Source organism: Lithobates pipiens, unplaced genomic scaffold (assembly GCF_037356315.1).
Source record: "Lithobates pipiens isolate NorthernLeopardFrog02 unplaced genomic scaffold, aLitPip1_a1.2 Scaffold_16, whole genome shotgun sequence".
Lineage (NCBI taxonomy): Eukaryota > Metazoa > Chordata > Amphibia > Anura > Ranidae > Lithobates > Lithobates pipiens.
The window spans coordinates 17,920,624-17,936,338 of NW_027507748.1; the positions used below are offsets into that span (position 1 = coordinate 17,920,624).

The 15,715-nt window shown below is 44.6% G+C and overlaps 1 protein-coding gene across 1 annotated transcript in view; it reads right to left on the reverse strand.

The window, feature by feature from the left end:
* LOC143981640 (uncharacterized) overlaps positions 1-15,430 on the reverse strand; it is a 75,618-nt gene extending 60,188 nt beyond the window's left edge. The window contains exon 1 of the mRNA XM_077479630.1: positions 15,330-15,430. Coding sequence (XP_077335756.1) covers positions 15,330-15,351 — 22 coding nt within the window. The 5' untranslated portion in view covers positions 15,352-15,430. The remainder of the gene's footprint in view (positions 1-15,329) is intronic.
* Positions 15,431-15,715: the final 285 nt, after the last annotated feature.

Here is a 15,715-nt window from a genome sequence, read left to right on the forward strand (position 1 = left end):
GTCCCAGCAGAGCCGAGGAACATAAACATAACGATCATCCCAACGCCTCATCAGCTCCAGTTCTTTGACCCCTTTCACACTGAGGCAGTTCATGTGTTTTAGTGCTAGAAATAGCATCTATAAAACGCCTAAAAACTGCCAGCCATGCTCCCCCGAGCCGAGTGCTTTCACACTGGGGCGGTGCGCTCGCAGGACGTTAGGAAAAGTCCTGAAAGCACACTTTTTGGGCTCCCAAAAACATCCCTGTCTATTGGAATGAAAAGCGGTTTGGAATTGCCACAACCCGGGTGCTAGGGGATTAAAAGCGCCCCACTAGCTGCGGGAAAGAGCCGCTAAAACATGGTTGAGCGAGTTCGGGGTGGAGGAACTTGACTGGCTCGCACAGTCCTAACAGGCTTTTCCTGCGTAGTCGCTCTTCTATCCTTCTGCTGCTCTGTGCTACTTCTGGTCCCTGGGCCCTCTCTTCCCAGGATCTTTGCTATGTATGTCGGGACCCTTCGGGGTAAGGCCACGCTATAATAAAAGGTTCCTCTCAACTCAACTAACCTCAACCCGATAGAACACCTTTGGGATGCAACTTAATTATGCCTACTACACAAGGGCTGAATGTCGGCTGACATTAGCCGTGCAATAAAAAAGTGCTGACATTCCGTCCGTGTGTCTGGCAACTGGTCCGACAGAAGCTGGCTGTTTGGCCACCAACCGGCTACCCGATTAGCACTGACCGGAGTGTTCTGGCAGGGGGGGTATAACAAAATAGCTCAGCAGGGGAGATCTTGGGTGGCACAGTGGTGTAGTGGTTAGCACTCTCACCTAGCAGTATGAAGGGTCGCTGATTCAAATTCCAACCACGACACTACCTGCTTGGAGTTTGCATGTTCTCCCTGGGCCTGTGTGGGCTTCCTCCGGGTACTCCGGTTTCCTCCCACACTCCAAAGACATGCTGGTAGGTTAATTGGCTTCTGTCCAAAATTGGCCCTATTATATGAATGGGGACCTTGGATTGTGGCTCCTTGAGGGTAGGGACCGATGTGAGTGTGCAATGTACAGGGATAGGGACAATTGTGGACACTTACTCTGGTTGAACTGGATGGACTGGCGTCTTTATTTAACCTTACTAACTATGTAACTATGACATCGCTGTGCTAACATTGAAAAACTGCTGCATAAACCCAAAAAACAAATTTTTTGGGGAAAAAATACACCTTAATTATAATGCAAAAATAAATAAAAACACCATATAACCCAATTTTTTTGGTAAAATATAAAAGATACTGTTACACTGTGTAAATAGATACCCAACTTGTCACACTTTAAAATTGCGCACACTCGTGGAATCTTTATAGGCGAAGCTTTAAAAATGTTTACAGGTTAACAGTTTAGAGTTAAAGGTTTAGTGCTAGAATTATTCGCTAGAATGTTCACGGTAATGCCTCACATGTGGTAGGAACACCAATTACAGGGGTGTGCAACTTACGTATGTTTTTACTTCTGTGCGCAAACAAGTAGGGTAGGGGCACTTTAAAAAAAAAAAGTATTTTTTTAGATCATTTTTATTCCTTAAAAAAAAGGAATATAAAAAAATCCCTTGTAATAGCAATAAGGGATACCAGGTCCTCCTTTTGGAGAGATCTGGGGTCTATAAAGCCGCTTTCACACCGAAGCTGGTGGGCATTGACGGTAAAACACCCCTATTTTTAGCAGGGCTTCACCATCATTTTTGAGGAGGTTTTCGGCCGCTGCTAGCGGGGTGCTCTTAACCCTGCTAGCGGCTGGAAAAGGATTAAAACGACCCACAAAGCACAGCTGAGCTGGCGACTCCCTTGTAATAGCAATAAGGGATAACAGGTCCTCTTTAAGAAGCACCAACAGCTCTGGTAGAGTGCGCCTTAACTTGAAAAGGGGGAATCTTTCCCTTTTAAATCATAAGTTTGAATTATAACTTGCCGAATGCACTTAGCGACAGTGGATTTTGACACTGCCTGCCCCTTCTTAGGACCCTCTGGCAGAAGAAATAAGACATTAGTCTTACGAATCTGAGCAGTTTTCTTTAAATACATTTTAACTGCTCTCACTACATCAAGACAATGTAGTGACTTTTCTTTCCTGGAACAAGGTCTTGGGAAAAACCCTGGCAGGACAAGATCTTCATTCAGATGAAAGCCTGAAACCACTTTTGGCAAAAAAACCAGGACGAGGGCGTCGCACCACTCTGTCCTTATGAATAATCAAATATGGCTCCTTACAAGAAAGATCAGCCAATTCTGAAACCCTCCTTGCTGAGGATATAGTAAATGAAAATATCAGCTTACTAGTCAGAAGGACTAAGGGAATATGCTGTAATGGTTCAAATGGCTGTTCAGGCCCAGATACTCCAGCCTTCTTAGTGGCTTTAAGGATGATTTCTTTAGGTTGAGAATCCAACCCAAACCTTCCAGGTAACTGCTTGTGATGGCTACACCTTGCTTCAAGCGAGCCACTGATTGGTCTAGTAACAATAGATCTTCTAAGTAAGCCAATACAGTTATGCCCTGTGCCCTTAACCTGGCTAGAGGTGGGGCTAATACCTTAGTGAATACCGGAGGTGCTGTAGCAAGCCCGAAGGGCAAGGCTATTAACTAAAAATGCTTCTGTTCTACTTTGAACCGCAGAAACCTCTGGTGAGGAGGAAATATAGGAACAAGCAGCTATGCATCTCTGATGTCGATGGATGCCAGAAGTTCTCCTCCTTGCAGGATGGAAACGACTGACTTGATTGACTCCATGCAAATGGAGTGGATTTTCAGGAACCAATTTAGATTACGTAAATCTAGACTTGGTCTGATATCCCCATTTGGCTTGGGCACCATAATTAGGTTTGAGTAAAACCCCAAACCTTGCTCGGGAATCTGTCTGATCACCCCTTGAGCCAAAAATCGGTCTAATGCTTGCAACAGGGATTGCCTTTTCCCTGGATCCCTGGGAACGTTTTATCTCAGAAAACGAGATGGTGGAAACTCTCAAAGCTCTAGCTTGTATCCTAGAGACACTGTGGAGAGAGTCCATTTGTCCTGAATCTCCCTTTGCCAGACTTCTGAGTACATCAGAAGTCCCCCCCACCTTGGTGAGGGGAGATGCCTCTTCATAATGAGGTCTTGTATTCTGCTTTGCAGACTTGTACCCCAGGTCTTCCTTTATGCCTGGTCTGATGGCAGAGCCCAAACAGTCTAAATGAAAGACACTTATATTTTCTTTTGACTGGCAAAAGAGTACTATTTCTGCTGGAAATTGTTTGAATGTATTTATCCAAACTAGCGTCAAATAATCGTTCTCCCTTAAAGGGGAAACTAGTTAGAAGGTTCTTACAAGGCGTCTCAGCTGACCAACCCTTTAACCAAAGGGTCCTTCGCATATGTACAAGTACAAACGCAAGGCGTGATGCCTGGTGAATAGAATCCTTCATCGCATCTACAGCAAAGCATAATGCTTTAGGTAGCTCGGCCAGTTCCTGTGCTTGTTGTGCAGGGAGCTCATCTGAGAGCATTTGTGAACTGGTCCTTTAAGGACTGACAGATGCCTGTAGCTGCAATTTCAGGCTGTGCAACAGTATCTGCTAAGAAAAAAAGGGATTTTAACAGACCTTCCAACTTCTTATATGTTGGATCTTTAACCACTTGCTTACTGGGCACTTAAACCCCCCTCAGTCCCAGACCAATTTTCAGCTTTCAGTGCTCTCACATTTTGAATGACAATTACTCAGTCATGCAACACTGTAACCAAATGATTTTTTTGTCCTTTTTCTTCATACCAATAGAGCTTTCTTTTGGTGGTATTTGATCACCTCTCGGTTTTTTATTTTCTGCGCTATAAATGAAAAAAGACCGAAAATTTTGAAAAAAAATGAATTTTTCTTCGTTTCTGTGACAAAATTTAGCAAATTAGTAATTTTTTCTTCATAAATTTTGGCCACAATTTATACTACTACACATCTTTGGTAAAAATAACCCAAATTTTTGCATATTATATGATCTGTGTGAAATTTATAGAGTCTACAAGCTATGGTGCAAATCATAAAGATTTGCAAAAAAAGATCACATCTGATGTACTAAGGCCTATCTCCATTCTTGAGACCCTAACAAGCCAGGAAAGTACAAATGCCCCCCAAATGACCCCTTTTTGGAAAGTAGACATTCCAATGTATTTAGTAAGAGGCATGGTTAGTTATTTTAAGTTGTCATTTTTTCCCATAATTCTTTGCAAAATTACGATTTTTTTTTTTTTTTTCACAAAATTTTCATTGTAATAGCTTATTTCTCCCACACGGAATGTGCATACCACAAATAACACCCCAAAATACATTCTGCTACTCCTCCTGAGTATAACGATACCACATGTGTGAGACTTTTACACAGCCTGACCACATACAGAGGCCTGATTTATTGCACAGATGTGCAGATTTGTTGCACGGATGTGCACTGATGAGGCGGCAGATGGGCACTGATGAGGCGGCAGATGGGCACTGCTGAGGCGGCACAGATGGGCACTGCTGAGGCGGCACAGATGGGCACTGCTGAGGCGGCACAGATGGGCACTGATGGGTCGGCACAGATGTGCACTGATTTATTGCACGGATGTGCACTGATTTATTGCACGGATGTGCACTGCTGAGGCGGCAGATGGGCACTGCTGAGGCGGCAGAGATGGGCACTGCTGAGTCGGCACAGATGGGCACTGCTGAGTCGGCAGATGGGCACTGATAGGTCGGCACAGATGTGCACTGATTTATTGCACGGATGTGCACTGATAAGGCAGCAGATGGGCACAGATGGGCACTGCTTAGGCGGCACAGATGGGCACTGCTTAGGCGGCACAGATGGGCACTGCTGAGGCGGCACAGATGGGCACTGCTTAGGCGGCACAGATGGGCACTGCTGAGGCACAGATGGGCACCGATTGGTACAGATGGGCACCGATTGGCACTGGCTGGCACTGGCTGGCACTGGCGGGCACTGGCGGGGCACTGGGGGGCACTGGTGGTGCACAGATGGAGCACTGGCGGTGTACAGGTGGGCACTGGCGGTGCACAGGTGGGCACAGGTGGGCACAGGTGGGCACTGGCAGGGTAGATCTGGGCACTGGCAGGGTAGATCTGGGCACTGGCAGGGTAGATCTGGGCACAGGTCGGGTTTTTATAAGTTTACTGTCACTTCACACACTCACAAAAACCTTCGGTCTCCTCACACGCTATCGCTGTGTGAGGAGACACGTTCGGCAATGGGTGATGATCTCATTTGTTTACATTTGAGATCATCACCCATTGGAGGAGGCGATCGCGCTGTAAACGGCCGCTGTGATTGGCCGTTTACAGCGATCTGTGATTGGCTGTGTCCAGCGGGGAACTCTTAAAGGGGACGACGTCAATAGACATAGTCCCGGAAATTGAGATCCGCGCTGTAGACGTCTTTTTACTATAGCGCGGATCTCAAGTGGTTAAGCATAAGCACATTGTCCACTGGGCAAATTTAAAAAAAATAAAAAATTCCCTTCACATTGGAAATTGCAGCGTCAACTGCCGGAACTTTCCATCTTTTAGTGAATCTTTCTTCCTTAGGATAGAGATTTGAGAGTCTCTTTGGAGGGGAAAAATGCTTATCCAGATGATCCCATTCGCTATAAATAAGCTTTTTTAGTAATGCGTGGATGGGAAATGCATGCAAAGGCTGTAAAGACTTCAAGGAACCCAAGGAGGAGACCTACCCTTCAGCTAACTTTGTTAGGGGTAGCATGCAAGTAGGGTTGCAACTAACGATTATTTTCATAATTGATTAGTTGGCCGATTATTGTTTCGGTTAATCGATTAACCACTTCAGCCCCGGACCATTTTGCTGGCCAAAGACCAGACCACTTTTTGCGATTCGGCACTGCGTCGCTTTAACCGACAATTGCGCGGTCATGCGACATGGCTCCCAAACAAAATTGACTTTTTTTTCCCACAAATAGAGCTTTCTTTTGGTGGTATTTGATCACCTCTGCGGTTTTTATTTTTTGCGCTATAAAACAAAAATAGAGTGACAATTTTGAAAAAAACGCATTATTTTTAACTTTTTGTTATAATAAATATCCCCCAAAAATATATAAAAAAAAATTTCCCTCAGTTTAGGCCGATACGTATTCTTCTACATATTTTTGGTTAAAAAAAAAAAAAAAAAAAATCGCAATAAGTGATTATTGATTGGTTTGCACAAAATTTATAGCGTTTAGAAAATAGGGGATAGTTTTATGGCATTTTTATTAATAATTTTTTTTTACTAGTAATGGCGGCGATCAGCGATTTTTATTGTGACTGCGACATTATGGCGGACACATCGGACATTTTTGACACATTTTTGGGACCATTGTCATTTATACAGCAATCAGTGCTATATAAATGCAGTGATTCCTGTGTAAATGACAGTGGCAGTGAAGGGGTTACCCAGTGGGTGGCAGTGTAGGGGTTAAGTATTCCTAGGGGTGTGTTACTAACTGTGGGGGGGGGGTTGGGCTTTCATTTAGTGAACACTGATCTCTGCTCCAATCACATGGAGCAGAGATCAGCGTCACTAGTTGCTAGACAGAACGGGGAGATGCTGTTTACAACGTTCTCTCTGTTCAGCCGCCCCGTGAGACGATCGCGGTTATGCCCGTGGCAATCGAGTCCGCGGGACCCATGACCGGACTCGCGATGGCAGGGCGGCATTAAAGATTGGACGTACCTGTATGCCAATATGCCTGCCCGTGCCATTCTGCCGACGTACATTGGCATGCGCTGGTCGGGAACCGGTTAATAACCTTAAAAAAAAAAGTCAAATTGAAGTTCATTTCCAACCAAAGTGACAGGAAAATTTGGAAATAGAAAACTTCTTGGTCATAGGAATTTTCAGACAGTGTATGTGGTTTTCATTCAGAAATTACATTACAGAATGTTAAAAACAAGTGAAAATTTCAAACAAAATTCTTTCATTCAGCGAATGTACAAAGATTTTTCGTCTGAATATTCTCATCTGAAAATTGATCGGTGTGGCCAGCATAAGGCTTGGTACACACCTATGCAGTTTGCTTTTGATCTGTTTCTGCTGTGCGTTTTTTTGATTTTTGCACACGTGATTTTACTGCAATTTGCGTTTTTTGCATTTTTTTGGGCAGATTAAAAAAACAAAAAAACAAAAATTGCTTAAAAAACACATTACATGCTTTTCTGCAGCTTCTCCATTGAAGTATATTGAACCAAAGAAGCACCGTTTTGTGTTTAAAATTCCTCGACCCTTTCCAAATACACAGCAGCTGAAAAAAAGCACAAATATGAACGTGTTCCATAGGAAACCATGTAAATGAACTGTAGTGCGTTTCTGCAAAAAGCACCAATAAACAGATGTGAACCACGTCTAAGACATTTAGTAGCATAATAGGGTTAAAAAGACTAAAATGAGCCCTTTATAGTAAAAAAAAAAAAAAAAAAAACAGATAATCACTACTTTAAGGGATTCATTTTTTTTTTACTGTAGAACAGTGAAAGTAATATTTACAGTAGCGATTATTTGCTCTTTTTATACTATAAAGGGCTCTTTTTTTTTTAAGCCCATTATGTTACTGGCTGATTAATCAATTATGAAAATAGTAATCGATTAATTTCATAATCCATTAATCGATTAGTTGTTTCAGCCCTACATGCAAGTAGAGCGAACCATCTTTGCAAGCCTCTGTACTTCAGATTGTGATCCTTGGGAACTTCAAGTATTGTTTCCTCCGCAGAGGAAAAATCACATGTCTTTCCTCCCGATCATCTGAGGGCAATACCCCATCCTGTCCTGTAAAGAGTCTAAGGTGGGGGAGGGAGATCTAGGACACTTCCTATACACTGGATGGATGATGCGATTAAAGCTGCTAATCTTCCTTCTAAGCCTTGCAAGGCAGAGGAAAATGCATCTTCAGTCACATCTACAGGCTGAATAAACTAAATTATTAAAGTATCTTACATAGAAAAAATATTTTTTAGGGGTGGACCGAATGGGTTTTTTGGTGCCGAAACAGATAACGAAAATGAAAAATACACTAGGCCGAAAACCGAAACTTATTTAAAAATAAATTAATAAATAAAATGTATATAGGAGATGGTCAGACTGGGGACATGGTATACGAGATGGTCGGAGACTGGGGACATGGTACACAAGATGGTCAGAGACTGGGGACTTGGTACAAGAGATGGTCAGAGACTGCAGACATGGTACAAGAGATGGTCAGAGACTGCAGACATAGTACAGGAGATGATCAGAGACTGGGGGACATGGTACAGGAGATGATCAGAGACTGGGGGACATGGTACAGGAGATGATCAGAGACTGGGGGACATGGTACAGGAGATGATCAGAGACTGGGGGACATGGTACAGGAAATGGTCAGAGACTGGGGGACATGGTAAAGGAGATGATCAGAGACTGGGGGACATGGTAAAGGAGATGATCAGAGACTGGGGGACATGGTACAGGAGATGGTCAGAGACTGGGGGACATGGTACAGGAGATGGTCAGAGACTGGGGGACATGGTAAAGGAGATGATCAGAGACTGGGGGACATGGTACAGGAGATGGTCAGAGACTGGGGACATGGTACATGAGATGGTCAGAGACTGGGGGACATGGTAAAGGAGATGATCAGAGACTGGGGGACATGGTACAGGAGATGGTCAGAGACTGGGGACATGGTACATGAGATGGTCAGAGACTGGGGACATGGTACAGGAGATGGTCAGAGACTGCAGACATAGTACAGGAGATGATCAGAGACTGGGGGACATGGTACAGGAGATGATCAGAGACTGGGGGACATGGTACAGGAGATGGTCAGAGACTGGGGGACATGGTAAAGGAGATGATCAGAGACTGGGGGACATGGTACAGGAGATGGTCAGAGACTGGGGACATGGTACATGAGATGGTCAGAGACTGGGGACGTGGTACAGGAGATGGTCAGAGACTGGGGACGTGGTACAGGAGATGGTCAGAGACTGGGGACATGGTACAGGAGATGGTCAGAGACTGGAGACGTGGTACAGGAGATGATCAGAGACTGGGGGACATGGTACATGAGATGGTCAGAGACTGGGGACGTGGTACAGGAGATGATCAAAGACTGGGGGACATGGTACATGAGATGGTCAGAGACTGGGGACATGGTACAGGAGATGGTCAGAGACTGGGGACATGGTACAGGAGATGGACAGAGACTGGGGACATGGTACATGAGATAGTCAGACTGGGGACATGGTACATGAGATCAATGCAGCCTCACCAGTGCCTGTCAGATGCATACAGCCCCTCCCCCTTGTCTGGACAATTTGATAGACAGATCCCCCGTCCAATCCTGGGAAGGGTGATTTGTCTATCAAAGTTCCCCAAAAAAGGGGGAGGGGTTGTATGTGACGGCCTGCAGCGGGGAACGCACAGCTATTGAAATGAAAGCTGTGATGTTCCCGGCACTCTAATCAACCAGGCGGCGGCTCTCCTCTCTTCTACGCTATAGGAAGCCTCCAAGAGGCGGCACCAGGGGCGGAGCACCACCCCATTATTGGCTGTTTCTCTTTTGGCAAATTGCCGAAAAGGCAATTTTCGGCTGAAATGTTTTGGCGGCTGAAATTTATGTGCATCCCTACTATCTTTACATAGATTTTTACTCCAAAAGCATTTTATTAAAATAAAATTTGATTAAAAAAAATGTAAAAAAAATCTAAAAAACAAAAAAATACGATTTTATTCAACTTTTTTGATCACCAATTTATATCCAGTCTGAGGAGAACCAAGACAGAGCAATACAAGTCCAGGACAGAAGAGATGTGGAGATAGAAAGGATGGACACCCAGGAGATGGTGGACAGGGACAAACAGATGAGACATCAGTTACAGGCAGGAAAAGGTTCTCGGGCCGGTTCACACCAGAACATGGTGCCGGAAACCAACGGGTCGTGCACATTTCTCGCACCGTGTTCAAAATGCACTGCAGTTGTGATCTGCAGTGGGTGTCAATTTTAAGTTAATGACGCCCCAAACATGGGTTACAAATGCAGGGCATTTGCCTGCACTGGATCACATGGTACAGACGTACTGGCAGGGACTTCAACTATGATACACCCCCACGCCCCCTCTTCTGCCTACCTTCACTACAACAATCTGTCTTCTGCTGTGTCTGGTTTACAAATCGTGGTTCTGTGCGGGTAGGAGGGCATCATATGATACCCTCCCGAGATAATGGTGCTCCCAGCCGGCCAGATAATAGGCTGATTAAAGCCGGAGTTCCGCCGTTTTTTTTTTTTTTTTAAAAGGCAGCAGCTACAAATACTGCAGCTGGTGACTTTTAAAATAATGACACTTACCCGCCCAGCGCGCCCGCGATGTCGGCACCCGAAGCCGATCTCTCGATCGTCTCTCGGGTGCTGCTGCCGCCATCTTGGGTATGGGAATCAGGAAGTGGAGCCTTGCTGATTCATTTCCCGGTTCCCTACTGCGCATGCGTGAGTCGCGCTGCGCAATAAGGATGGTCCCCGCTGTCTCTGGGGATCCGTGTGTTTCCCAGCAGGCAGCGGGGGACCTTCGGAAAGGGGCGTAGATTCTGCGGAAAGGGGCATAACTTCTGCAGAATCTACACCGGAAGTGGGTGCAGATACCTGTACTGTACAGGTACCTGCACACCCTCCCCCCTGAAAGGTGCCAATTGTGGCGCCAGAGGGGGGGAGGGTTCCAATGAGTGGAAGGTCCACTTTAGGGTGGAGCTCCGCTTTAAGGATCACACATAGGAAACTGAAGAGTCCGAGAGGGGTAGGGATGGGACAGAATCAGTATATACAGATCACATCTATTCCTATATACTGATCTCTATGTATACACCGCTGGGATCAGACATTATATCTCTGTATACAGATCACATCTATTCTATATACTGATCTCCATGTATACACGGCTGGGATCAGACATTATATCTCTGTATACAGATCACATCTATTCTATATACTGATCTCCATGTATACACCACTGGGATCAGACATTATATCTCTGTATACAGATCACATCTATTCTATATACTGATCTCCATGTATACACGGCTGGGATCAGACATTATATCTCTGTATACAGATCACATCTATTCTATATACTGATCTCCATGTATACACCGCTGGGATCACACATTATATCTCTGTATACAGATCACATCTATTCCTATATACTGATCTCCATGTATACACCGCTGGGGTCACACATTATATCTCTGTATACAGATCACATCTATTCTATATACTGATCTCCATGTATACACCGCTGGGATCACACATTATATCTCTGTATACAGATCACATCTATTCTATATACTGATCTCCATGTATACACCGCTGGGATCACACATTATATCTCTGTATACAGATCACATCTATTCCTATATACTGATCTCCATGTATACACCGCTGGGGTCACACATTATATCTCTGTATACAGATCACATCTATTCTATATACTGATCTCCATGTATACACCGCTGGGATCAGACATTATATCTCTGTATACAGATCACATCTATTCTATATACTGATCTCCATGTATACACCGCTGGGATCAGACATTATATCTCTGTATACAGATCACATCTATTCTATATACTGATCTCCATGTATACACCGCTGGGATCAGACATTATATCTCTGTATACAGATCACATCTATTCCTATATACTGATCTCCATGTATACACCGCTGGGATCACACATTATATCTCTGTATACAGATCACATCTATTCTATATACTGATCTCCATGTATACACCGCTGGGATCACATATTATATCTCTGTATACATATCACATCTACCGTATATACTCGAGTATAGGCCGACCCGAATATAAGCCGAGGCCCCCAATTTACCCCAAAAAAACTGGGAAACGTATTGACTCGTGTATAAGCCGAGGGTGAGACATGCCTGTCCATCCCTGTGTGTCCGTCCATCCCTGTGTGTGTGTGTGTCTGTCCATCCCTGTGTGTCCGTCCATCCCTGTGTGTGTGTCCGTCCATCCCTGTGTGTGTGTCCGTCCATCCCTGTGTGTGTGTCCATCCATCCATCCCTGTGTGTGTGTCCATCCATCCATCCCTGTGTGTGTGTGTGTCCATCCATCCATCCCTGTGTGTGTGTGTGTCCATCCATCCATCCCTGTGTGTGTGTGTCCATCCATCCATCCCTGTGTGTGTGTGTCCATCCATCCATCCCTGTGTGTGTGTGTCCATCCATCCATCCCTGTGTGTGTGTGTCCATCCATCCATCCATCCCTGTGTGTGTGTCCATCTATCCCTGTGTGTGTGTCCATCCATCCCTGTGTGTGTGTCCATCTATCCCTGTGTGTGTGTCCATCCATCCCTGTGTGTGTGTCCATCTATCCCTGTGTGTGTGTCCATCCATCCCTGTGTGTGTGTCCGTGCAGCCTTGTGTGTCCAGCCTACCTGTGTCCCAAGCCTCCGTCCCGTGCCTCCGTCGTCCCGTGCCTCCGTCCCGTGCCTCCGTGCCTTGCCTCCGTGCCTTGCCTCCGTCCCGTGCCTTGCCTCCGTCCTGTGCCTTGCCAGGATCGCCGCTCTTCGTCGGCGCCTCGGCGGCCATTCCTCTTTTCAAAAGCCGCGCCTCCGTCTGTGATAGGCGGAACACTCAATTTCCCAGCAGTCTGTGTTCCGCCTATCACGGACATCCTCTCATCCTCGTCCGTAGTATGAGGATGAGCGGATGTCCGTGATAGGCGGACCACTGACTGCTGGGAAATTGAGTGCTCCGCCTATCACAGACGGAGGCGCGGCTTTTGAATGGTAGAATGTCCGCCGTCTGTCTGCTCGACACGCTGGTCGGGCAGGCAGACGGCGATGACTCGAGTATAAGCCGAGGGAGGCACTTTCAGCCTCAAAAAAGAGGCTGAAAATCTCGGCTTATACTCGAGTATATACGGTATTCCTATATACTGATCTCCAGGGCAGGACGTAGGGTGGTGGGGGCCCCTGGGCTTGAGTCACTTTCGGGCCCTAACTTCTGTATATTACCGTATTTATCGTAGCCTTGTCATTTGAAGCCTTGCCCCAGTGTCATTTGCAGCCTTGTCATTGCAGTCTTGAAGTTTAAAAATGGCGCCGCCGAGATAGAGTCCTGTATATCTTGTCGCCTCTTAGGTCCTCTCGGCGGCTCTCGAGTCCTCTCTGCGGCTTTCGGTTCCACTCACAGTCCCAAGCGGAGCCGAGTGTACTCGTCTCGGCTCACAGTCACGCCCAGTCCCTGTGTTATGCCCATCATAGGGCGGGATTGGGCGTGACTGTGAGTGGAGCGGAGCCAAGTACACTCGGCTATGTATTTCGGTGGGGCCCATGGGGCCCCCTATTGGGCGGGGCCCATGGGCTTGAGCCCAGTCAAGCTCAATGGTAAGTCCTGCCCTGCTGATCTCCATGTATACACCGCTGGGATCACACATTATATCTCTGTATACAGATCACATCTATTCTATATACTGATCTCCATGTATACACCGCTGGGATCACATATTATATCTCTGTATACAGATCACATCTATTCTATATACTGATCTCCATGTATACACCGCTGGGATCACATATTATATCTCTGTATACAGATCACATCTATTCTATATACTGATCTCCATGTATACACCGCTGGGATCACACATTATATCTCTGTATACAGATCACATCTATTCTATATACTGATCTCCATGTATACACCGCCGGGATCACACATTATATCTCTGTATACAGATCACATCTATTCTATATACTGATCTCCATGTATACACCGCTGGGATCAGATATTATATCTCTGTATACAGATCACATCTATTCTATATACTGATCTCCATGTATACACCGCTGGAATCACACATTATATCTCTGTATACAGATCACATCTATTCTATATACTGATCTCCATGTATACACCGCTGGGATCACATATTATATCTCTGTATACAGATCACATCTATTCTATATACTGATCTCCATGTATACACCGCTGGGATCAGACATTATATCTCTGTATACAGATCTCATCTATTCTATATACTGATCTCCATGTATACACCGCTGGGATCAGACATTATATCTCTGTATACAGATCACATCTATTCTATATACTGATCTCCATGTATACACCGCTGGGATCAGACATTATATCTCTGTATACAGATCACATCTATTCTATATACTGATCTCCATGTATACACCGCTGGGATCACACATTATATCTCTGTATACAGATCACATCTATTCTATATACTGATCTCCATGTATACACCGCTGGGATCAGACATTATATCTCTGTATACAGATCACATCTATTCTATATACTGATCTCCATGTATACACCGCTGGGATCACACATTATATCTCTGTATACAGATCACATCTATTCTATATACTGATCTCCATGTATACACCGCTGGGGTCAGATATTATATCTCTGTATACAGATCACATCTATTCTATATACTGATCTCCATGTATACACCGCTGGAATCACACATTATATCTCTGTATACAGATCACATCTATTCTATATACTGATCTCCATGTATACACCGCTGGGATCACATATTATATCTCTGTATACAGATCACATCTATTCTATATACTGATCTCCATGTATACACCGCTGGGATCAGACATTATATCTCTGTATACAGATCTCATCTATTCTATATACTGATCTCCATGTATACACCGCTGGGATCAGACATTATATCTCTGTATACAGATCACATCTATTCTATATACTGATCTCCATGTATACACCGCTGGGATCAGACATTATATCTCTGTATACAGATCACATCTATTCTATATACTGATCTCCATGTATACACCGCTGGGATCACACATTATATCTCTGTATACAGATCACATCTATTCTATATACTGATCTCCATGTATACACCGCTGGGATCAGACATTATATCTCTGTATACAGATCACATCTATTCTATATACTGATCTCCATGTATACACCGCTGGGATCACACATTATATCTCTGTATACAGATCACATCTATTCTATATACTGATCTCCATGTATACACCGCTGGGGTCAGATATTATATCTCTGTATACAGATCACATCTATTCTATATACTGATCTACATGTATACACCGCTGGGGTCAGATATTATATCTCTGTATACAGATCACATCTATTCTATATACTGATCTCCATGTATACACCGCTGGGATCACACATTATATCTCTGTATACAGATCACATCTATTATATATATTGATCTAGAAGGTCACAGGGCACATTACCTGTCACATATCGTCCGATCATCACTGCTATCTCCTCTCCTCTCCTCTCCTCTCCTCTCCTCCAGTACAGATCACACAGAGAAGTTACAATGTATTTATGATCCACAACAGGTAACTAACTGATTTCAGTTTGCAGTCACAGCTTTTATAGCTGTGTGCTTCTGTACATGTGGCTACTTATTATTATTCATCATCTCCAGCCAATCGGGCGCTTAAAACGGATCAGTAGACGTAGCTGTCCCACAGTGGACTAGACTGGTAAATCATTAGACAGTTTCTTGCTGTCTGTGGATGGAGTTGGGAGTGCTGCCACTGGAGATCAATAGAATGATAAAATAGAATGTGTACTTAATGGCAGCAATGGAAGAAAATGTTGTTAAAGTGAC